Source organism: Myotis daubentonii, chromosome X (genome assembly GCF_963259705.1).
Source record: "Myotis daubentonii chromosome X, mMyoDau2.1, whole genome shotgun sequence".
In the NCBI taxonomy this organism is placed as follows: domain Eukaryota; kingdom Metazoa; phylum Chordata; class Mammalia; order Chiroptera; family Vespertilionidae; genus Myotis; species Myotis daubentonii.
Window position 1 is genome coordinate 128,740,053 of NC_081861.1, and position 26,180 is coordinate 128,766,232.

The following is a 26,180-nucleotide window of genomic DNA, read 5'->3' on the forward strand; positions in this document are numbered from 1 at the left end:
GCCTAGTGGTAAAAAAACAAAACAAGACAAAACAAAAAACTGAGTTGAGGGTTGGGGGCTAGAAATACTCAAACCTAGGAAATCCAGTGTCCTACCACCTGGATCAGAACCTTGGAGAGCTCCAGGTAGCCAGATGCTGGCAGCTGGAGGCAGGAGTTACTCCAATGCCAATTCTACCCTCCTCTGCAGCAAAGAGCTTTTTGTGTATCGATGATAAGAGACTTCCAGGATTTGGGCCTCAGTACTCATGGGCTTATGGATAAAGCAGTATTGCATTCTTCAGGCATGGTGGGAAGTGAAGATTTCCATTGGAGGCAAGGTGGGGTGATTTTGAGTCTCCTTGCTATAGCCAGGACAGCAGTTCTTTCCTGAGAGGCAAGGTGTAGCAGGAGAGCTCTGTTGCAGTAAATGTTGTCATGCAAGTATCTGTTTGAGTCCCTGCTTTCAGTTCTTTGGGGTATACCTAGGAGTGGAATTGTTTAGTAATATGGTAGTTCTGTTTTCCACAGATTGCACCATTTTACATTCCCACCAGTAATGTACAAGGTTTTCAATTCTCCACACCCTCATTAACACTTGTTTTCCTTTTCATATATAAAAAAAATCCAGCCATCTTAGTGGGTATGAAGGGGTATTTCATTATGATTTTGATTTGTATTTCCTTAATGACTAATGGTGTTGAACATGTAGTCATGAGATTATTTGCCATCTGTATATCTTCTTCGGAAAAATATCTACTCAAGTTCTTTGCCTGGTGTTCATGTTTTTTGTAATCCTTACCAGAGGATATTTTCCCATGGATTTTTAGAAAGAGTGGAAAGAAGGAGGAGAGTCAGAGAGAAACATAGATGTGAGAGAGACACACTGATTGGTTGCCTTCTGCACAGGCCCCAACAGGGGGAGGGAGCAGGGATTGGGTATGTGCCCTTGACTGGAATCGAACCTGTGACCTTTTTAGTCCCAGGCTAAGGGTCTATCCACAGAGCAAAACCAGCTAGTGCTGGTGTTCATGTTTTTAAGGCAGTATGGGAGGAATGGAGAGAAACAGAGAAATTGAGGAAGTAGATAAAGCCCAACTGGGTGACTGTTTAGATATGGGGCTAACACTGGGTTTTCCAGCCTGAGTAAGTGGGCAGATAATGGACTAGCAAGCAAAATAGCTTCCTTTATCCAAGAGAAAAGGGGTAGGATGGAGGGGAGATGTTGAGGTTGGGTGGCGCTATGTTGAGCCTGGTGTATCTAGGTGTTGTGCGGGCAGAGAGCAAGATGTACTGCCATACCCATGTGTCTGATTGGTTTCTCCAGAAAAATGCAGGGCACATTATATTTTGTCCTCTCCCTGCTTCCATCTAAAAATCAGCTTGAGAAATTTGGTCATCATTAGGCTTCTCAATCTGGCAAATGTAAAAAAATTGTTGTGGGGACAAAGGACTCTGGGATTTATGAAGAAACACCTCTCCTGGTGCTGGTTTCTCTGCCCTTAAATACTTGCTTAATCAGATCAGCCCTTCCAACTGCATGGGGTGCTGCTCTGAAGCCTGGGCTGCAAGCATTCTTAACAAACCATGGCTTCTAAAGTCATCTCTGATAGCCACCCCAGTCTCTCAAACATTTGCCCCTTTCTGCCTCTTCCCCAACTGCGTGCCATTAGCCCATTAGCTGTTAGTGCTAAGCAATTGCTTGTCATATCACCCAGCCCTCTGAATTTCTCTGAATTACTACTCGGCAACATTGGATGCTACATCACTGCATTACATGATGTCCAGTCATATCCACACTGCAATGGAAAGTGAGATTTGAGCAACTGTTCTACCCCCAAAGAACCAGCTGTTGGAGAATGAACCCCCACAGTGTTTTTTTTTTTTTTTTTACTTCTAGAGCCATAGTCTGGCAGCCACCACTAAGAAAGCATCCCATCATGTGCCTCAGGCAGGCAATGTTTGCAGATTGTCCCCTGATGCCATCTGCCTGTGAAACTGCAGAAACCCCCAGCAACTGCTGTTTTAGCAGGTGCTGGAGCTGCTGAGGTGGGAGTCCATGTGCATATACATGAATGCACACAGCTTTGTGCTGTGCTGGCCTGGGGTGCCAGCTGAAACTCTCAACCCAGCAAAGCGCCAGCCCTAGTTGCTGGTTTCCGGTGGGGCCCTGGTGAGGGAGGGAAGGAGGGAGGGAGGGAGAGGGAAGGAGGGTGAGGCTGTTGTGAACCCAGCCAGCCATCCAGCAACTGAGACTTGACTATAGTAACTCTGGTGTGTATGTAGGGAGCTGCCAGGCAGTGGCTGTGTTTTGACAAGCTTTTGTTCTTTTCTTTCTGCCTCTGCCCAGGCCGAATTGTGGTCCCCTACCTAATTTACCATCTTCATGTTCATTCCATAGAAGCAGCCCCTCCCCGTTTCTTGCCCCTTTGTTCTTTCTAAAGAACACTTTTCATCCTTGAGCCTTCCTGCCACTCAGCCATGCTTTGGGTCTAGCCCTTAGCTTTCTTTTTCACTGAGTCATTGTGATCATGGGTTCACATAAGCTCAGGAACCCCCTGCTCCAGATCTGCAGTTTGTGAGTTATTATCATTTCAGGCTAATAATGCTTTTGAAAATGATTATGTAAATTATTAAAGTAATTTGAAATCATTATATCAGACATCAGGTTTTAAAAAAATCTGTATTTTAATGGAGCTTTGATACGAGAACTCCTAGAGCAAACTTTTTCTGTAAAGAGCTGGGTATTTTAGGCTTTGATCTCTCCTTCAACTACTCAACTCTGCTATGTGGCATCAAAGCAGCTGTAGAAAATACTTAACCAAATGAAGGCATTTTTGTTTTAATGAAAGTTTACTTATAAAACCAGGTGGCAGGTTATAGTTTGCTGACCCCAGGCCTAGAATGACAGTCTTTATTTCACTTATTATCCTTATATTTTTCTTTGTCAAGAGTTAAAAAGCCAGAGGAACTTGGTGACTGTAAATGAACTTAAATCATATTCTTTTGGGTTTAGCATAATTGTGAGCACAATGGTGATTTGGGAACTTACTTCTCTAAACCCCTATTGGGAAGAATAGAAACCATAAGGCTTTTAAGGGATGACTCCGCTTGGCCAAAGCTTGACATTGTTCAAAAAGTAGAATGGGCTGTCACATACAGCTGTGTGGTTATGGTCACTTGGAATGGCCATAGTCACATAAGGTCACATCACCATGTTGGCCATCATTTCATTTTATAGGACCAGACGCTTCTCTGAGAAACTTAAGGGAAAAAAACTACAAAAATATAGAAAATGGTGTTTTTAAAACATGGTATACTGAGTTGAGATCATTATAGTTGATTTCCAGAAAGCTGAAGCATAAGATAGTCAAAGAAGCATTTAAAAATACCAAACTACAATCTTGTTTTCATCTTATCTATCCTCACAGGAAATAAAGAAAGAGATGAAGAAAGACCCTCTCTCCAGCAAAGCTCCAGAAAAGCCCATGCACGAAGTGTCCAGTGGAAATGCTTTGCTGTCTTCTGAAACAATTCTGAGAACCAATAAGAGAGGTATGGAAAAGAGGAAAGAGCCCCTTCCCCACACCCAAACCCAAACTGAGGCTACTGGGTGAACTGTGTCAAATTTCACATTGCTGAAAAATTGACTGGCATTTGCCCTTTGGGGTTTTTTAGTATATATTTTGGACACACACACATACACATGGCCAGTAACAATCCAATAACTATAATAAAGAGAACTAATAATATTTTTTGACAGTGGGAAAGTAAACTGAATTTGTGAATGATGATTTTTCTAGGACTTTAGCTTTTGCTTTCATATCTGTTTTTATGGATGGAAGGTGACTTTAGAGAATGCTATGGTGCAGGCTGAGTGTCCACGATGGCCATGCTCTCTTTTTAATTTAGGGGCAGGCTTTATCAGGGTCTTTCTATCTCTAACTTCTGGGCTCCTGAACACACCTTGTCTCTGTCAGTTCAGGAGGCAGTACATACAAGGTAGAGCTCATCCATCCATCTAACGAAGAGATCTTTAACCATCTTGTTTCCCTCTTTTGAGACCTCAAGGCAGATTTTTAGGTATCAGCTTGTTGGAGTTTTGTTTTCTCCTGTACCCCCCCCCCCCACTTTGTGACATTATTGTTTGAAATGATAGGAGAGAGAATATAAGGCTGCAGAGAGGATTTGACTCAATTTTAGATTCTGGTCACACTAGACTCCCCGGTTTTTCCCTGACCCTGCCCTCCTGGTGGATTAACCAGGGCAGACATTAAGCCTGCCGGAGGTAGGTTAGCATCAGCTGCAGGCTTTTCACAGGCTTATTACTTCCTTAAAGAGAAATATAGAGCTGTTCAAAAGTAGGGGCAGGAAATGTATTAGCAAAGAGTTCCATTAAAAAAAAAAAGGCAAGTTTACATAACCATGGGGAAGAACACCTAATCTTTCATAAAATTTAGACAGCATAAGAATTTGTCCAATAAACTGTCCATTGATCATAGTGCTTGAGCCATTGCTTTGTGTCTCTCTTCCTTCCTGCTTCTTCCTCTACCCCCTCCAGCTGCCCTGGGTTACATTTCCTTTTTTTTTTTAATTACTCAGATTAAATATTGGCTGGAGGCCCACAATGGTTAGCAGCTATAGGATATTTTCTCCCCTCCCCTCCCCTCCCCTCCCCTCCTCTCCTCTCCTACCAATGCAGGAGATTGCCCATTTTAAGAATTAAGCATAATTTGCTGTAAACCTATAGTTGTCCCCAAAAGTATCTCCTGCATTCTTGCAAATAAGTTCCAGAGCTCCCGAGGCCAGCCTGCCCTCATCGGGTTTGGACAGCTAGAGCTCAGTGAGTCTCTATACATGTCTCCAAACCTTCCCTGCTGATCTGAGCCCTCCGTTTCCTCCTGATGCTTCTGGGGGCAGTGAGCAGCGGCAAGGCCTCTCTGCTAGCCCTGCTTTTGTAAAGTAAATAAGACAATTAAGGTAATTAATTCAATTTAACAAGATAAGGATTTAATTACAGAATTAAGGTAATTATCTGGATGAGTTTGGTAAAAAAATACCTGAGAACTTTAAACCAATGAAGAAATCGAACTTTTTAGATAATTGTCTTTTTTAGATAATTGTCTCTTTACAATTAAAAATCTGGCCTTTGAGGTTCCCTATAAAATTTTTCATTAACCAAAAAATGGAATTAAAAAGAGTAGCTTACTGGCTGTGTTCCTTTTTTAAACCTTCACCTTAGGCCTGCAGCCTGATTCTGATCAACATTTTACTCTTAGGTACTTTATATAATGAATCTGGCAGTTGGCTCTGAGACCTTAGCACACGGGGCATTCTGTAAATATGAAACATATAGCAAACCATCTTCATGCTCTCCCAGGCTTCGCACTGACCTCTGGGTCACCTGGGCCCAATGTAAATTTACAGTTGAAGGGAAGCATTGTGTACCAGGCCCAGTGTCGTTTTTGGCCCTGCCCCCGCCCATCAAGACTACCAGGATCCTACTACTCCTTATACTGAACAGCGGGTGGATTGATTGGCCTTGTAAGGCCAGATAAATAGTTCATTGTGTTGAGCTGAAAAGCTACATTTTTTCCCACCCCCAAATCAATGAAAAACCACTTTTTTCCCCTTAAAACAAGGATCAGAGGCTAAATCTGTGGGATGATTCTAGTTACTTGGAAACACTTCCGTCCAACCAATTTTTCAAGTTTTAATAAGTTATTTGTAAATGACCAAAGTCTCCTCCTTCCCTTTGTTTCTATCCAGCTTTGTCCCTAAAAATCTGTTGGATGTTTTTGTCCATGGCTGTTGTAATAGAGGGAAGTTGCTTTCAGAGTTTAGTAACAGCCTGCTTTGATTTCTTACAGTATATGAGTCCACCCTGTGAGAATTTAAGAGTTAACATAAGTTATTTTTCTTTATCAAAGATGAGATGACTATTTATATATGGGCCTTATCATTTGATATAGGCTTAGCATTGGTTTAATAAAGAAAGAGTGAAGTCTGTTTCTATGAGTCAAGTTCACTGGGTGCTGAACTTGAGATAGACTTAGCTGAAGAAGTTTGCCCAATTGTGTCCAGCAAATTTTGCATTTGGGGACATGTCTCATTTTTTGGCAGTGGTGAATGGGTTGTAGTGCCTCACAGTGTGGGATGAACTCGCTCTCCCAAGGCACCTGCATAATAAGGTCAAAAGATACCCCATGTTTGAAGAAAGCTATTCATAGCCTTGAGAAAGGCCAGGACTGGAAAAATCAGTTTGGAGAGTGATTAGTTTCAGTTTTCAGCTTTAACTTTTGCAGATTTCTGCAGAGTTGATTTAAGGAGGTACTGGAATGACTCCATAGGCTTTTCATTTGATAAAAGATGTGACTGAAATTGAGAGAGAGAGAGAGAGAGAGAGAGAGAGAGAGAGAGAGAGAGAGAGAGAGCAGGTCCTCCAGATGGCTTGGGTGTCATCAGCTGTCCATTTCGGGCATTAGGACTGTAAGAACAGTTGTATTTGCTCCACCCCTGGCCACTTCTCTGGGCTTTACCTGAGTCACAGTGAAGGAGCTTCCTGTTTAAAACAAGCCTTTCCCAAGGACTAAGAAGTCATTTTTCATTTCAAGTTGCAGCATGGATGTTGTATATCCTAAAGTTATCCCAGACTCAGAATGTTGACAAATTGCAGCTATAAATCTGAAAACTTTTCTTGGAGACAAATGTCATTCTCATGAACCAGACTGAAAAAGGTTGTCTGTTTCCTTTTGAGAGTGATTTATTATTTTGTTTTTTTTTCTGTCATTAAAACCATATGAGAATGATGGCCCCTCCTAAATTGTAACACTATATGGTGGATTTTTATAAAAAATACATTCTTCAAACCTTGAGTTTAACAGCAAATATGCTAAATAATACTTGAAATTGAGCAAGGAGGATTTTGTCCATTTGGATATGGACTCTTTTCTACTTGAATTAAAATGAAATAAGAAGTCATTTGGTTTCATCCTTAGATGGGTTTCTGGACCAACATTATTCATTTGGTAGGTTAAGTCTCCAGTCCCCTGCTGGCCTATGTAAGGACCAGCTTCTGTCTCAGGGTTCTAGTTTCCCAGTTCTTGCCTTGTTAGTGGACGTCATGGGGAAGCTGCCTCTCACCAAACACTTCTTGCTCCCTATAATTTTGGACAGTGTTCCTTCCTCACTTTTGTGTAGATACAAATGAGCATTCAATAGCATGTTTCCTGAATACCCACTATGGGCCTGCCCTTGTGCTTGGTGTTGAGGCCGATAGAAGGATCAGAAAAACACCATTCAGCCCTGTCTGCAAGCAATTCCAGTTGGTTCTATCACTTGGGGAATATTGAGAAAATGCTGCATATTTTATATCTTTTTTATGGCAATGTGGGGATATGTCTCTTACTTACTTCTGTCATTCTGAATGTGAAGCCACTCCGTAAGTTTCTGGTTGGCTTTATATGTCCTTGTTTCTATTTCCAGTTTATCATGAATTCAGTGTTTGGTAAGTCTCTATTGTATTTTGCACATTTATTATTCTTTGCTATTATTATTATTATAGTTGTTGTTATGCTCTCTTGATATAAAATGTACTTTATAATTATCTTTTTAAGTCGCTCTGCTACTTGGCATCTGCCTTTCAAAAGATAAACTGCTTTTACCATCTTTATTTAACGTTTGTTATGCATTTGCATTTTACCTCCCCTTCCAGAGATTAATGCTGAAAGGTCGAATGGTTTAAAAGATGTTATTTGTAACACTGATGCTCTAACACTGAAGCTCTGAGATGAGAGTCAAGTTGAACTGGGGGAGGGTTGCTCTCTGAGTTGGTATGTGGATATGACTTTGATTGTAGAACTTTCTCTGTGGGCTCATTTCTCATGTGTTTTGTCCTTCAGACAGGTTTAATTCAAAAGTTTTCCTTAACAGAGGGATCAACAGCTGCTCTGCCTCTGGTGACACACTGTTGCTTTAAAAGTTAGTGCAGAAATTCTTCAGACTTCATTTTGTGTGTGGATGGGTGACACACACATGCCCTTCAACATTAATATGGGCCTCGTGTTTGCTGCACAGAAGGGCTGTCCATTTTGGTCTGCTGCCGGTAACTGTCAGAAGAATTTTACCTAATGTTTATTTTTCTTTTCCTTATAATTTCAGCGCTAGTCATTATAATCCCTAAACAGACCTGGCCATAGTGATCTCCCTCCTTTGTTTCTGCTAAAGGGGAAACGTTTATTTCAAGCTTTCATTTCTTTAGCATTTACTTGGCTACTTGGATAGTCTTCTCAAGGTACCTTTGGCTTGTTTATAGAATATGAGTGAGTGTGTGCATGTGTGCAAATGTGCATATGTTGGCGTGGAACCCTCGTATTGTCTCTGAGGCAGTGGTCTGGATCTTGATAGACAGCCGGCTCTTTGCTTGACATGAAACTATAAACGAAGGATGGGAAGAGTGTGGTCCTTAATAAAGGAAAGGTCATCTACTTTGGTTGTTCAGTGCTTTGTTATTTAAGGTGGATGTGAGATCTGGGGATTTGTTTATATAGAAACAAGATGTTTTTCATTTCAAATTTCCTTTTCGAGAAATAAATGTGAATTACCCCTGGTTAACTAGGAATCTGAAAATATGGTGTGTTGGGTCAGATTTTTCTTTGAGTTTCTAAACCACCTGTCAATTTGATCTAAATTGCTGGCTTTTATGGATAGCTAGAAGTGTAAGAGTTAAGAAAAGGTATTACTGTTGTGAGCAAGCTTTTGGCTATCACCTGAGCTGGTCTTTCCCATGAGGAAATAAAACTGGCAACTTGGCAGTGAATGTGGATGGATATAATTTATAGTTATTCAATAATACATATATATGTGTGAATGTACCTGTATATACATTTATAGTCTTTTCCCCCCAGTGGGCCTTTGTTCTTGAAAGGCTGAGAGGAAAGGGCCCATGGAGAGGTCATTTAAAGTAACTGATCCCTGACTGCTTTTCTGTACAGGTTCTGTTGAGAGCCTGTGTCAGGGCCAATAATTGATGTTAGAATATGTTACCCTTGTTCATTTTCTTATCTGAGTAGTACTGCCTCTTGGGCCCGTGATAGTGGTGAAATGTGTGGAAAAAGCCATTCTGGAGGGGTGTTGCTACTGTACATTTTCTGTACAATTTTTATGTGTGAGTCATTGACAAAACTGGTGTTTAGATTTTTTTCTATCATCTCCTTTCAATCTCTGCGTTTTTAACACTAGAGTAATGAGTGTCCCATGGAACAAATGTTGATTTATATTTACTCTGCACTCCTGCTGGGTTTCTACCCAAGTCCATCCAGAGGACCATCCATGAAGTGGTTTCGTGGTGGTGGCTCCACCTGGTGGTTCTCCTAGGAAACTCCTTCTCCTCCCCCACCTTTTCTTTCTCCCTGGGTGAACCTTGTACAAGATGCTTTTGGTTCTTCTGACTTAGTGTTCTCAATTCATGCAATTCCATCGCAGACACACAACTTCTTATATTAAACACATTCTCTCTTTTTAAAAAACAAATGATTTATTTTTTAAAATTATTGAGGTTTCCTAGTGGTTTGGCTAGGTGGATAGAGCATCGGTCCATGGATGGAAGGGTGGTGGGTTCAATTCTGGTCAAGGGTATGTATGTACCTTGGTTGTAGGCTTGATCCTCGGCCCTGGTCAGGAGGCAACCAATTGATGTATCTCTCCCACATCAATGTTTCTCTCTCTCTCTGTCTCTCCCTCTCCCTTCCACTCTCTCTAAAAATCAATGGAAATATGCCCTCAAGTGACAATTAACAAAAAATATTGAGGTAACATTGGTTAATAACATGATATAAATTTCAGGTGTGCAACATTGTAACTCAATGTCTGTGTACTCTATTGCATGCTTACCGTCCAAGGTCTAGTTTCCTTCCATTACCATATATTTTACCCACCCTTTACCCAATTCATTTTTTCCCGACTCTCCTTCCCTTCTGGTAACCATCATCCTGTTGTCTATATCTATGAGTTTGTTTTTGTTTTATTTTATCAGTATGTTTATTGCTTTTGGTTTTATATCCACATGAGTAAAATCATCAGTTTTTGTCCTTTTCTGTTTGACTTATTTCACATAGCATAATACCCTCAAGATCAACCCATGTTACTGCAAATGACAATATTTCATCTTTTTAATGGCTGAGTAATGTTCCATTATATATATATATATATATATATATATATATATATATATATATATATCTCCACATATGCTTTATTCATTCATTCATCCTTGGACACTTAGCTTGTTTCCATGTCAGGCTATGTAACACACATGTTTTCTTTAGTGCCTTTCCTTTCTCTTCTAAAATTCACTAATTTAAAAAAAGACAAATTAAGAAAAAGAAAAAAGAGAGAATATAAAAAAGATAAATTTTGCTCATTGAACTCATAGACTCTGTTTCTCTATATCTGTTCAATCTTTTATACCTCCACAGACCAGAATCATTGTTGATAAATATAAGAACAGGACTCCTGCAGGCATGACTCTGGGTGTAGATATTAATTTGGACAGAATAAAGTATTACATTAAAATCCCTGTAGGGAAGCCAAAATCTCCTCCTTAATAGCTACAAATACCCCCTGACTATGTAGTTATACGCAGATTTTTTACTGTGTGGGAGGTTGGTGCCCCTAAACCCCAGTTGTTCAAGGGTCAACTTCTTCATTTCTTGTTGAACCCAGTTTTCCTCAAAGGAGCAGTATTTTATTACTAATATTGTTTTCAGTTGTCAGCAGGTGGTGAAATAAAAAGGCAACTGACTTTTTTGGCTTTATTATCATTTGTCAGTTCTCTACAGGAAGCCCCTTCTTGCCTGGGCATGGGCTGCCCCTTGCTTTGGAAACACAAGTTAGATGATACTTGGAGAACATAACCCGAATCTAAACTTGAAAAGCCAGTCTTTTGGGTACTTTTTCAAATGACAAGCTAAAAGGGATTTCCCCCGGTGATGGCTTCTTGGATCCTTGGGTCTAAGAGCTGTCTCCTTGGGCTGGGCTTTGGCAGGAAAACTGGGCTGAGCTGGCTGACCCAGTGAATGAGGCCAGGTCTGCCTGGGACTTGGGTCAGGATGGAACCTGGGATTGCAGGGGTAGATTTTATAGTGGTGACAAAACAGTAGTTCCACATACTCAAACAATCCCATTGCCGTCTGTATCTGTTTTAGTTGAAAGATGAGTAATCTTAGCTTTTCCTGATACCATTAAAAACCTGAATGTACATAAACAAGGGTTTTGTTCACTCTCTTCCCCATTAGTGAACCAGGCCATCAGGAAAACCCATATAGCTGGCCATTTTAGAGTTCTGGAGTTATAGAATCCTTGAGGTGGCCTTCAACCTGATGCAGGGACAACTCATCAATATGCTACGCAAGAAGAAATGGAGCCTCTCACCAAGGGACCTGAAAGGACACCCCTCTGATCGGAGGAATGATCTTAAGAACCACTGGGATCCTCCCTTCCAAAGAGAACTTGTTCTGGGTAGAGAGCTGGTAGGTTAACTAGAGGTATTGTAGTGAGATAGCAGCTGTCCTCATGTGTAGAAAGCCCTGGAAAAAGGGCCTGTTCTTCTGTAGTTTCCTCAATTTCTTCAAATTACACCTATTGGTCTAGCATCACAGCCTGGTCCCTCTGGTGCTACCTGCAGCCTTAGTTTATATCTTTGGAGTCGTAGCTTTTTGTGCTTGTGAGGCCCTGGGACTTTTGTGTCCTGAACAACAAGGACATTTCATGGAATATGTCCCTAACCCATGGTCACGCCGAGAATGGGCCCAGCAGCAAGGCCAAGTGGGCCGCCCTCCTTATCCCCAACCAGGAAGGGAAAAAGAGCACAAGCCAGAATCTTCCCATGTATGTGCTCATGTGTGAGGGAGAACATTTGGGGAGGACTAAGCTGCTTGTTCCATTTGTGTTTCTCTGGAGACCTGAATAAGCTGTTGGCTGATTCCAAACCCCACTTCTGCTGCTCCCCCAAAGATTCTGTGGGACTTCACGCAAAGCTCATACTCTGTAAAATAAGGAGACAACTCTCGTTAATTCCCTTAAGAAATTGTGAGGATAAAAATGAGGAAAGAAAATAAGTTTGGGGGCAGAGGCTAGTAATCAAGTGAAGTAGGGTAGGGAGTCATTTCCTGAATACAGTAGTAGTTGTTAATGGTAAACTTCTAGTAAGACCCCAGAGCATTGGAAAGAAATAACAGATTTATGAAAAATAATAATAAAGTGTCGTTTTCATGAAACAACCACTGATCAGTTGCCCGTGGAGCATTTTCAAAGACAGACCATATGCTAGGCTAAAAAAGAAGTCTCAATAAATTTAAAATGATTAAAATCATACAAAGTATGTTCTTCAACCACAGTGAAATTAAATTAGAAATCAACAACAGAAGGAAATTTGGGAAATTCACAAATATATGGAAATGAAACAACATACTTCTAAATAACCAGTGGGTCAAGGAAGAATCCACATGGGAAAGTTTAAAATACTTTGAGATGAATGAAAATGAAAGCACAACATCCAAAAATTTACTGCATGTAGCTAAAGCAATGCTTAGAGTGAAATTTATAGCTGAAAATGCCTATATTTAAAAAAAAATCTGAAATCAATACCTAAATTCTCTCCCCCCCCCGTTTTAGTGACATATAATCGACATATTACATATGTAAGTTTAAGTTGTGCATTTTTAAAATATAAATATTTTTATTGATTTCAGAGAGGAAGGGAGAGGGAGAGAGATTTAGAAACATTAATAATGATAGAGAATCATTGATTGGCTGCCTCCTGCATGCCTCCTACTGGGGATCGGGCCCCCAACCTGGGCATGTGCCCTTGACCAGAATCGAATCTGGGACCTTTCAGTCCATAGGCTGACGCTCTATCCACTGAGTCAAACCGGCTAGGGTGAGGTGTATATTTTGATGATTTGATACATGTATATATTGTAAAATGATTTCTACAATAAGGTTAGTTAACACTTCCTTAATCTCACATACTTACCAGGTGTTGTTTGGTTTTTTTTTAGTTGTTGTGGTGAGAAGATGAAAGATTTGTTTTTCTCTGTCTGACTTGTTTCACTTAGCATAATGTACTCAAATGGCAAATGGCAGGATTTCCTTTTTATGGCTGAATAATATTCCTCTGTGTGTATGTGTATCATAATTTATTTATCCATTTATTTGTCGATGGACACTTAGGTTGTTCCATGTATTGGCTATTGTGAATAATTCTGCAGTGAACATGGGTGTACACATATCTCTTCGAGATACTGATTTCTTTGGATATATACCCAGAAGTGGGTTTGTCTATAGCCTAACTTTTTACCCTAGAAAAAGGTGAATTAAATTCAAAACAAACAGAAAGAAGAAAATAATAAAGATTAGAGTGGAAATAAACAAAATAGAGAATAAAAAAACGGAACAGAAAATCAATGAAACCAACAGTTGGTTCTTTGAAATAGTCAAAAAAATTGATGAATTTTAGCTACACTAATCAAGGAAAAAAGGAGAGGAGATTTAAACTACTAATAAGAGGAATTAAAAATTTAAAGGATTGTAAGGGAATACTGTGAACCATACATTGCTGTTGGGAATGTAAAATGGTGCAGCTGCTTTGGAAAACAGTGTGGCAGTTCCTCAAAAAGTTAGATATAAAGTTACCATATGACCCAGCATTCCACACCCAAGAGAAATGAATACATATGTCCACATATAAATTTGTGCACAGATGTTCATAGCAGTATGCTTCATAATAGCCCCCAAATGGAAACAACCAGAATGTCCACCAGCTGATGAATAGATGAACAAAATTTAGTTTATCCATACAACAGAATATTATCTGACAATAAAAGGAATGAAGTACCAGTACATGCTACAGCATGGATGAGCCTTGAAAACATTATGCTAAGTGAAAGCAGCCAGACACAAAAGATCACACATTGTATGATTTCATTTATATGACATGTCCAGAATAGACAAATCCCTAGAGACAGAAAGTGATTAGCATTTGCCCAGAACTGGGTATGGGAATGGAAAGTGACTGCTAATGGGCATGAGGTTTCTTTTGGGGATGATGGAAACGTTCTAAAATTAGATAGTTATGATGGATGCATAATTCCGTAAATATAATTGTACACTGAAAATAGGTGAATTTTATGATATGTAAATTATATCTCCATAAAGCTGTTTTTTTTTTTAAAAAAAAAAGATCACCACACAAATTGGTGTTAAAATGCGGTATCTGGCTGTGCTTGTCTGTCTCTCTCATTCTCTTTCACATCCCATACCACTCACTACCCACTCCCAGCTGAGGGACAAGATGTGACGTTCCATTTATTCAAGTCTTTAAAATTATATATCTCTCAGTGAAGCTTTATATTTTCTTTATTCAATCAGTTGCCTAGGAGATAGTGAGTCTGAGGGATCAAAAAGACAGTTTTGCAGGGGATGACCTAAATATTAGATAATCGATTTGAGAAGGGTAGAGAACTGACTATGGCATTCTATTGTCCATTTCTTGAGAAAAAAATGAGATTCCCTGTAATTTATAAGCCAAATCTCTTATATTTGAAATTCTGTGCTTCATAGAGTCTTTGCTGGAAAGGGAAGAATCCACTTATGGTCCTAATTTTTCTTGCCATTGTCAGAAACTCTGTGTTGGCTATTTTTGCTCATCAATCTTTATCTGCAACTCTGACGCTTTCTTTAGGAAAGATTCTTAAATGTGGCATTATCAGGCAAAAGCATGTATATATTTTATGGGACTTTTAGTTATTATTATCAAATTGATTTCTTGAAGGCTTGCACCACCACCAGAAGCAGGAAGAATGCTTATTAGTGTTTTAAGCTTGAATTTCTTTGATTACTCGAGTGCTTGAACATTTTTCTCTGTCATTTGTTCACATTCTTCACTCTTATATTAAGATTTTTCTATTTTTCTTACTGATTCGTGTATTATTTCTTTGTCATTTATGGCAAATTGTGCTTCTCAATTTGTTGGCTTTCATTTTGTTTACAATAGGTTTTGATGTACAGAAATAGTACATTTTTATGCAGATTAGTATATTCATGTTTTCTTTTATGATTTCTCTGAATAAATCCTCACCTAATTTCTATTCTCCTGACTTCATTTTTTTTCTTTTTTAAATTTTTTTATTGTTGCCCCCCTCCACCCAAGCCTTCACCACACTATTATCTGTGTCCCTAGGCTGTGCATATCTGTATATAAGTTCTTTGGTTAATCTCTTCCCACTCCCCTCTAAGATCTGTCAGTCTGTTCCATGCATCTATGTATTGGCTTCAGTTTTTACTTCTAATTTTTAATCTATAGGGAATTTTGATGTATAGTATGGGGTTACTATGCAAATTGATTTCTATTTTGAAATAGTCACCTCGTTTATCATATAATGTTATTATATATAAGTGCCTTTTTCAGGACTTTTGATTCTATAGCATTAATTTGTCTCACTATTTTTATATCAAAATAGTTATCTATTACTAGAGGCCCATTGCACGAAGAGATTAATGCAATAGTCCTTCTTTCCCCTGGCTGCCAGCACCAGTTTTCCTCTGGCAACCGGGACCCAGACCTTCACTCTGGCCACCGCCTTCCATCTTCGCTCTGGACACAGTCTTTGCTGTGGCTGGAGCCTTCAGTCTTTGCTCCTTGCTCCAGTGGGAGTCTTCAGTCTCTGGCCAGAGCTGCTCCTATAGCTCCTTCCACCCCCACCCTCCCCATCATAGTTTGATCGCTGCTTCTCCTGCAGACCTTGCTGACGGGCTTCTGGGTTCCAGGGACTGCCTTACCTGTGGCCTGGCTTTCTGATCACAATCACAGGCTGCAGGCAGGGCGGCTCCTGGGTCCCGGGGAGCCGCCTTGCCTGTGGCCCAGCTTTCCGATCACGATCACGGCTGGGTCCCACCGCCCAGGGCCGCACATGGGGTCCTGGCTGGGGGCGGGGCTCAGGCGGCACATGGATGGCAGCTTGCACTGGCCCACCCTGCCTGCAGTATGCAAATTATCCGCCATCTTTGTTGGTGATTAATTTGCATATCATGCTGATTAGCCAATGGGAGGTGTAGCGAAGGTACAGTCAGTTACCATGTTTGTCTATTATTAGATAGGATGGCTTTATAATACATTTTAACATATGGTAGGGCTTGTATCCTTCCCATTATTACTCTTTATTTTCAAAAATATTTTAGCTATTCTCACTTGTTTATTCTAAAACCATGTTATCAAGTTTTAAATTCCATTTCAATTTGGATTTGAATTACTTTAAAATTACAAGTCAATTTAGAAAGAATTGATATTTCCCCAACATTTTTAAGTTTTCTATTGTATCATCAAATGGTCTCTATATACAAGTGCATAAATGAAAACCTTTCTCCCCCTTGCTTCTCCTCCCCAAACATCACAGTGAACCAAAATTGCAAACATATCACAAAAATCAAACATGTATCCCCCTTCTGACTTCTAAAGAGCTGATTCTAGTGATCCAGGGGCATAGGGCTTGCTTACTCTGTTAAGTCAAGTGTCAGTGTGGCTTATTTGTGCAGTTCTGCTTACTCTTTATAATGTTACTCCTACACAGATTGTGGTTATTGTTGGCTTTAGTAAATAGGATGTTTTTTCTTCTCATATTTTTTTTCCTATTGCTGATCCACAGATGAACTTAACTTTTGATTTTTTTCTGTTATAATAGCCCTTTGTGGAGTGCTCTTGTTCATTATAAAGTGTTTCCCTTTAATACTAGGATAATTCTTAGTGTGTATCAGTCACTAGCTTTCAGAGGGTGGAGAAATTGAAATGACAAAATATTATATTTGAATAAGACATTTTATAAACAAAAATTAACTTGGATAGAACTTTACAGTTTATATATAGAGAGAGAGACTTAAAGACTCTTTCATTTCTTAGATTAGCCCTGTGAAGGGTAGTAGGAGAAGCATTATTATCAGTCCATCTTAAATATAAAGAAACTGAGGTGGGAAGAAGTGAAAAATGACATACCCAAGACACCAATAAAGGCAGACATAGAAAGTCTGTCTTTTGCTGTCTTCATTTTACAAAAATATCTGCAGTAATACAAATAATAGTATCAGAGAAGTCTTAGTGAATGGCTAATCTTAAATGATTATTTTTGGACACTGTGGCTACATTTTATTGTTAATATACTTATATTAAATAATATTTTTCTTTGTATATGCGTGTGTGTGCATTTGCACACATGTTTAGATTTTGATTTTCCTTAGTTGAGTGTAACTTCCTTGAAGGAAGAAGCCACATCGTATTAATCTTGGAACCAAGTTTAGTTATTGTATGGAAATATGTACTTTTGCTTAAATACTCACCCTGTTGAAAACAAGTTCCCAAAAGGAAAACTACCAGAGGGAGAACAGGCTTAAGTTCTATATTTAAGGAGAATAAGCTGCTGAAATTCCATGATTCAGAGAACTTGTCTTTAGTGACTGAGTGCTGAGGGAGAAGGAAACATATTAAGTGTCTGTTTTGGAAAGTGGATCATGACAGTAAGTACTGAATCTAGCTCTAGGACTGATAAAGGGCCATTAGTAGAGAGTGAGAAAGTGAACTATGTTTCCAAAGGAGAGAATTTGAACCAGATCTTGAGTAACAAGACTGAAAGTAGAATTAAGTTATAAGGGTAACTGTGTCTGTGAGAAGGCTCTGAAAGGTTTCATGTTTCCTGGTATAATGAGATGAAAGTGGGAGAATATATCCAGGGTGAGGGCAGGTTTAGAGTTTATGTGATCATTTTAATCTGTATTTGATTTTATAATCGTCCACAAGGTTTTCTAAATGAAAGTATACAAAGTTCCATCTATTTTACATACAACAATCTATTTAGTCTTCTTTTGTTAGAGTGCACTGGTCAGACTTAGCCTTATTTTTTTTCTTCCTGGCTTTTCCCTCTGTAATATTTGAGTGCTCACCGTCACCATTATCAAAGCCAGGGAGAGAAAGTGAAAATATTAATCATAAGAGATGGCTGGATTATGTGATTGTGTGTTAATTTTGCTTGTCAGGAACCCACTATTTTGAGTTACCAGTGATTAGTATTGTGTTTTCACGTTTCAGTTTAAGTAAAATCTACCTGTGTAACCACCGCTGGTTGGCTGGTTGAGGATGCTGGAACTCTGGAGCAAGGAACCGCCCTCCCCCTCACTCTCTCTTGCTTCCTCCTCCCTTCCCTTTCTCCAGTCCCCAGGGCCCATTTGGATGGATTATTCAGTATTGTCATTACTTACAAAGGAAAATAGTATTTTCAGAACGTTTGCTATTGAGTTTTCTCCTTTTTTCTTTTAACCCTTTTCTAGGCCATGGTATTTGACAGATTAAAGCAAGCAAATAAACAACAAGCATACAGTTAATAGTGATCTTTTAAAAAACATTGTTTAGGAAAAAATGATACCAGTTTTTTTAATGTTTAATTTTTAAAAAGCTTTAAAGCAACTCTTTGATAATATCGCTGGGAATAGTTTTTTTTTTTTTTTTTTTAGAAGTAATTAGCTTCCTTTGCAATTTATTTTTGACTAAATCATTGAGATAAAAGGTAAGAACCTTGAAGTTATGCATAGAGTAAAAGTAACTGAGTTACCAATGTGTCTGACACTGTGTGACAGGGTCAAGCAAACCAAGATGAGGCAGGAATGGAAATTGTGATTCTATTTTGTACATATATTTACACTTAAAAAAGTACTTCACACTATCCTCCTAAGCTTTGGCTTTAGAGCTCTGATCTTTCACAGAATTTGTATACAATTCACAGTCATGTTTAAGAGCCTCCTTTCCTCCTTGCCTCTTTCCTTTCTTCCTTCCCTTTCCCCTGGCCCTCGCTCCACCCCTCTCTCAGTGATGCCTTACTCTTTAAGCCCCATCCCATTCTGAAACAGGTATGTGTATAACATGTATAACATTATAGGTATGTAATAACATGTTTAATATTTCTGTATATATGTGCTGTATATATGTGCATATGTATGTGTTTGTCATTAGCTCTTATTTACATCATGCAGGCTTGACAGGAATAACATGGATCATTGAAATGCAGGGATGCTACACAGAAACCATTCTGCAATTTAACTATCCATCTTTTATTAGAAAGGCTTATGCAGGGTGGTATTTCACTTTTCTCACTCCCTACTATCGTCTCAGGTGGAGGTGTTCATAAATTTAAAAATGACCAAACCTAGGTGGCAAGAAGGAAGAGAGAAAGAGAAGCAAGCATCAGTTGGGTGGTTCCACAGGATCAATTTCTTCTCCTTCCATATCTTCATAAATTATGAACTGTATCGATCTATTCATATTGATGTATGAACTCCTTCTATGAAAAGCCCAAGTTGAAGTGGAAAATGGAAAGTGATCATTTATTAGAGCTGACGAATGTCAGCTTTGTACAAAAACAAAACAAAACAAAAGCACACAGGCCTGAATGGCCTCCCTTTCAATCTTTAGATTGCATATGGCCAGAGGCAGCCGGGCCTGGGTAACCAGCAGCATTTGATAGCAGTTGACAAATATCCTGTTGCTTTTCAGTGGCTTAGAGCCTGACTGGAAGTTTGTTGAGGCTGTAAAACCATTGATATTCCTTTTTCTCCCTCATACTTCTGCCCGGGATGATTCAGAAACTGAGGAGTCATGGGACATACATATAAATGTCAGCTCTACCAGCCAGTAGCCATCTTAGGAAGATCATTTCACCTTTTGAAGCATCAGCTCCTTCATCTGCAGGTTGGAAGGTTGATAGAGAAGTTTCTAGTATTTTTTAGTCCAGGGACCCTTTCTAAAAGTTTTTGTTCCTTTGGGTGACAAATTCCTGTATCTTCATTAGCACATAACTGGTTCTATGGATTAGAGTCACGGTGATATTTATATATAGTCCTGCAAAGCATTTTAACCTGTTTACCCCCTTTTTGGCCATTAAGCCTTTTGGAATGTTGACAAGCATAAGGATCTCACTCTGGTCTTTTAAACCCTTTCCAGGACCCCCAGGAAGGAATATTGGGGTTTATTCTCATACTATTTGTAGCCCATTTCTTGCTCCTATAGGCTGCAAAGATTTGCTGAAGGAACCAGGTCCCACATGACCTGTCAGAAGCTTCTGGAGAGCTTTCAGAGTATTCTGTTTCTTAGCTGAGAAAGCCCCATGGTGATTTTGTTGAGTAATGAAGTCAAAACAGTGTTTCTGCCTTTTGTAAACCACCCATTCTCACTCACTGCACAACAGTGCGGCTTCTTTACTGCACAGGGTTGGCTGGATGGTGAGATGTGGTTCACTTTACATTCAGCTCAGCATGCTGCAGCATTTTAGCTCTCCCTAAGTTTTTTTTTATATATATCACCTCCATGTTTATTTCAATGAATGTAGGATATAACCATTCATGGTAAATTGGATTGAATTGCAAACTCTTGGTGCCAATCATATCCTGCCAACCTTGTTAGATAGTGCCTGAAGACTGCTAGGTAAGTGATGTGTTTCTTTTAACATGTTTAATATTTCAAAATAAAGTTTTAATAAAGATATATAAAAAGGAATGAAAAGAGACTTGAACAGATGCCTATACACCCATGTTCATAGCAACATTATTCACAGTAGGCAAAAGGTTGAAGCATTATTCAGCCTTAAAAAGGAAGAAATTCTGACTCATGTTACAAAATGGATGGACTTGAGAACATTATGCCAAGTGAAATAAGCCAATCACAAAAGGACAAATGCTGTATGATTCCCTAGAATCATACCTAGAATAGTCAGATTCATAGAGACAGAAAATAGCGGGGTGGTTGCCAGAGGCTGCGGGCAGGGGAATGGTAAGTTGATGTGTAATGGGTATGGAGTTTCCGTTTGGAAAGATGAAAAAATTCTGGCCATGGATGGTGGTGATGGCTATACAATGATGAGAATGTGCTTAATGCCACTGAACTGTACCCTTATAAAGGTGGTTAAACTGTTTTTTTTTATGTTATGTATGTTTTACTATAATTAAAAAGGGATCAGAACAATATGTCACATACCCTACACCCTCTACCCACCACGAGCTAAGAAATTTTAAACACTAACAATTACAGTTGACATGTCATATGTTACCCTTTCTCAGTTACATTGTGTGTTTTCTTTTTTTGAGGAGTCAAGGATGGCTTGGAAAAGAGAATTCTGTGTCAGGAGAGCTTTCTTTCTGCTTCATTTTCCATTTGCACTTGTTGCTAAAGATAAGCATATAATAAGCAGGAGATGAACCTCTCCTTTAAAATTAGTGTTTTTGAAAACTTCAAAAAAATCTGCCTAAAACTTTTGTTAGCCATTTGGGCCTTGGTGAACATGGAGGAACAGTCAGGAGAAATAACACTTAAGTTTCCAGGAAAGAATAATAATACAGTATATTTGCAGCCTTTATCCTCATGGAATGTGAGTTTTAAACATTTTTGAGGACCTGCTGTGTGCCAAGCGTTGTGTCAGTCATCAGTTGCCACAATAATGCTGCATAACAAACAGCCACTAAACCTCAGTGGCATAAGCATTTATTGCTTTGGAGTCTGGGGCCTGTTAGAAGCTAGCTGGGTATCTTTTCTGATTTTGACTGAGCTTTCTCAATGTCTGGAGGTCAGCTGGCATTTATTTTGAGCTCAGGTGCATGCCTGGGGAGACTCAAATGCTCCAGCAGGCTAGTTTGAGCACATTTGCATGACAATGTGAATATGCAACAGAGTCAGTAGGAACATCTGAGTTCTCTTGGGACTTGGGCTCTAAACTGGCACATGGCTACTTCCACTTCACTTTGTTTTCCAAAACAAGTCACATGGTCTGTGGGTGGGTAGGTGGGGGAATCTAATTTGTCTTGAAAGGAGATACTGTAAAGTCATGTGACAAAGGGCATGGATATGGTGAGGGGGGAAAATTAGGGTGTAAATGTGGTCTGTGGTACACCTGACTGCACAGAGTATTGTAGTAAAGATATCTAGGCCATCTTCTAACAACCCTGAGAAGATGGTAGTATTGTCCTCATTTTATAGTTGGAAAAAGTGAGGCCCAGAGAGTTCCTGTGACTTATCCAAGGCCACACTTCTAGTGAGTGGTGTAGTTTGTATTGGAACCCAGATCTATCAGACCTCTTCCTCTGTCCTGCCTCTGCCGATGCCTCCCACCATGTTGGGTTACTGTCTTTGTGAAAACATCTGCTTTGCCTCTGTGCCTCTGTATTTGCCCCCTCACCCCCACTCTTCCTCTTTCTGTTTTATTTTGCTGACTTCTCTTCTCCACCTTCTTAAATGCAAGCTATTTTATGCTTCTGTCTTTGGCCTCTTCTACGTCTACTCACTACTAGGCTCAGCCAATGTCTCAAAGTATACAAGCCCCTAAACCTAACCTCTGGGATGGGCTGCCCTCCTTGTTTTTCTCACCCCTTACCCCCACTTACAGATACTGTGCTGGTTAGTGGGCTCTTGGCTACAACTCACAGATACTCTGGTTTAACATGGCTTAGGTCATAAGGAAATGTCTGTCTTGCACAACAGTCTAGGGCAGTGGTCGGCAAACTGTGGCTCGCGAGCCACATGCGGCTCTTTGGCCCCTTGAGTGTGGCTCTTCCTAAGCCTTCGGAGTACCCTAATTAAGTTAATAACAGTGTACCTACCTATATAGTTTAAGTTTAAAAAATTTGGCTCTCAAAAGAAATTTCAATTGTTGTATTGTTGATATTTGGCTCTGTTGACTAATGAGTTTGCTGACCACTGCTCTAGGGGTCAGGCAAGCTCTTGGGGCCCAGGTTTCTTCTCTCTCTGCCCCACCTCTTGCTCAATGCTCAATTGGCTTCGTGCTGTGGCCAGTTAGTGGGCTTCCCTGATTACAACCAGTGGGGAAAGGACAGGGGGCCTTCTTTTCTTTGAGATTCCCTGGGCAGACCCATCTTTGCCTCTCATTGTGCCACCCCAGCTTATGGTTACCTATCCATCCCTGAACCCATCCATGGCTGGACCTTGCCCAGATTAGATGTTTTGTGGTAGAATGGCTGATGGGAGGCAATTGTCATGTCCTCAATGGTCCCCACACGGTTGAGCAGCAGATTCTTCCACCTGTCAGACTCCTGCTGCTTCTCTCTTCTGCTTCCCAACCTTCATTTCTTCTCATCAACCCTTCAGGGTCATTTGTAACTCCTCCTTCTCCATATCCTTCATCAATTCTTTGTTTGTCATCCTTTACCTTTTTTTAATTAAAAATATCTTTTATTGATTTCAGAGAGGAAGGGAGAGGGAGAGGAAGATAGAAAAATCAAAGATGAGAGTGAATCATTGATTGGTTGCCTCCTGTACACCCCACACTGGGGATAGAGCCACAACCTGGGCATGTGCCCCAATAGGGAATCGAACTGTGACCTCCTGGTTCGAAGGTTGATGCTCAACCACTGAGCCATTCTGGCTGGGCCTCTTTCCCTTGTTTTTGAGATCATTACTAAAGGACTGTTCTGGCTGGGCTCTGGGCTAGCTTTTAGTAATCCACAAGGAGGCCAGCTCAGCTGCTGTCCACAGGAGTCTAGGAATGGAGATTCAAACAGTCCCGGTGGTATGGGCAGGGTGAGGAGACTGGTTATACATTGGCTGCTGTGCTATCCTGTGGTGGTAGTGATGGGGGCACCTAAACTAACTCTGCCTCAAAAGCAGTTATTGGGAAGGTGTCTGGGAGGGGGTCACTTCTAAGCTGATTCAACTTTAGCAATGTTTCTTGCTCTTTCTTAAAAAAAATATAATCCCTGATCTCTGATATGGACCTTTTATTTCTCCTTCCTATAGATCGGAGGTCCGCAAACCATAGTCAATAGGCCAAATTCTGTACTGTCTGTTTTTGTAAATAAAGTTTTATTGGCAAATAGCCACACCCATTTATTTAGATATTATCTATGCCTGATTTTCCACTGCAACAGCAGAGTTAAGTAGTTGCCACCGAGACTGTAAGGCCCTCAGAGCCTACTCTCTGGCCCTTTAGGCAAAGTTTGCCAAGTCCTGCTGCAGAAGAATAGAAAAACTCAATTCCTGCCCTTCAGGAGGATTCATCCTGCAAAGGAGACTGACTTTATAATAAAGCCTGTTGAGGTGAAGATATTTAAATGCTGAAGCAAGTAGTGCAGACAAAAATCAGTGTTGTTGGAGAGGTTCACATGCATTTATTTCTCTCCTTTCTTCCCCACTGCTGTCCTTTCTCCACGAATGACTATATTCATTTTCTTGCCTCAAGATTTCTGGATTGACACTTTCTAGATTTATAATTTCTAAATTTGCACTTTTCATGACACTTGGTTCCCTCCCTCTGAGGGGAGAGTAAAGGTGCACATCAATTTGGAAAATGCAAAGCCTGAGATGCCATTTTTTTAATATACCTTTGCTACTCTCCCATACTTATGAGGAAAATAGGACTTGCTTAAGTAAATGAGAAACTCCTTTATTTGCTTGGAGCAAGGAGAAAATGTATGCATCACTAACATTTTAGTTTGGAAAAAAAGTCTGCTTACAAGTACCTAGTCCAGGGGTGGGCAAACTTTTTGACTCGAGGGCCACAATGGGTTCTTAAACTGGACCGGAGGGCCGGAACAAAAGCATGGATGGAGTGTTTGTGTGAACTAATATAAATTCAAAGTAAGCATCATTACATAAAAGGGTACGGTCTTTTTTTTTTTTTTTTAGTTTTATTCATTTCAAACGGGCCGGATCCAGCCCGCGGGCCGTAGTTTGCCCACGGCTGACCTAGTCCCTTGGCACTGCTCATTCACCTCACACCTCTCCTTTCTGGAAGACAGCCCTCTAGAGGGGCCTTGGTGACAGAGCCATTTGCAGCCCCCAGAGGAAGCCATGCCCACAGGAATGGGCTTTGTTGTCCTAAAGACCACGAAACTGCCCACACAGTGAAGACTGCTTTTTCTGTCATTGTGCTGTTTAGCCCTCACTGCTCTTTTGCTTTTTATGTGAGTTGTACATTTCCTTATAGACTCACCCTGAGTGTTCTTGGTTAGACTTATTATAAAAATAATACTTAGTGTAAAAAATTGAAAGAAAGTCATGGCATGAAGAGTAGCATAAAATTCCTTCCCCTGGTCATACTCCTAGGAGCACTCCATACATTTATACTAGGGCAAACCATAAGAAATCGCAGAGATTCGACCACAAAAATGTCAATTTCAGATGGTACGATGTAATTTAAGTGATACAGACATATTGGTATTTAAGAAAATACAGATGGGATCATACTGTTTATGCTGTATTGCAGTTCTGTTAGATTGAAGAGAATCTTGGAAATGTGACAGTATTAGTTCATTGGGACTGACACCACCTCTCATAGTCCATGTGTAGTAGATATCCCATGACTTGACCAACCAGTTCCCTTCTCAAAGGACATTTAGGATGATTCCTGTGTTTCACTTTTCTGAATAATGTAGCAGTGAACATTATGCATATGTCTTGGCACATGTCATGTAAGTTATCTGGAGTGTAGCTTCGGAAAAGTGAAATTACATTTTTCTTGATTTAAAAAATGTTTTGAAGAATTGGTCAGCTGGCTCCAGTCTCAGTTGGACTTACTAATCTCAGGGTCCTTCATCCTCTACTGAAAGCACAAAGATGGGACCATAGTGCAAGTCACGCTGCCCCTCTAGGCAAATCCTGTACAGTTATAAACATTGGTGTAAACGTCCCTCCCTTCATGAAACATTTGTGCACTCACTGCCCAGCAGGTTCTGGGGACATGCAGGCAAACAATGACAATGCAACTAACTAGAAAGGGTGTATAAAAAGATATGTGGGTACACAGAAGCCCAAATGACTTTTTTATCCCTGGATGGGGGTTGGAAGGGATGGGCCTTGGAGTGCATTCTGGAACTTTACTAGCTAGCAAAGGGAGAAAAATGTAGGCCTCTATTGGAGGTGGGATGTAGAGGCAGTGGCAGGTGTCAACCTGCAAATGAGCTGTGCTGGCCTTTGTGCAAGGGAGCATGGGCATTGAGCTCAGCTGAGCCAATGTGCCAGATGACAGAGCAGGGCTCTTGCCAGCCACTGACCCGGATAATAAGAGGGCATTTGGCAAGCAGCCTCCTGAATGCTGTGCCATACAACCATTCGTGGATCAGGACCTATTAAGTTGCCCAATATGGTTCTTTTGTCATTATGTGCTG

General features: G+C 40.1%; 1 protein-coding gene across 3 annotated transcripts in view; it reads left to right on the forward strand.

Moving 5' to 3' along the window:
• Window positions 1–26,180, forward strand: part of SH3KBP1 (SH3 domain containing kinase binding protein 1) — a 328,918-nt gene that overhangs the window by 137,592 nt on the left and 165,146 nt on the right. For all 3 annotated transcript variants that reach the window (XM_059680558.1, XM_059680554.1, XM_059680555.1), the window contains one exon: window positions 3,410–3,533. In XM_059680558.1, coding sequence (XP_059536541.1) covers window positions 3,410–3,533 — 124 coding nt within the window. The remainder of the gene's footprint in view (window positions 1–3,409; window positions 3,534–26,180) is intronic.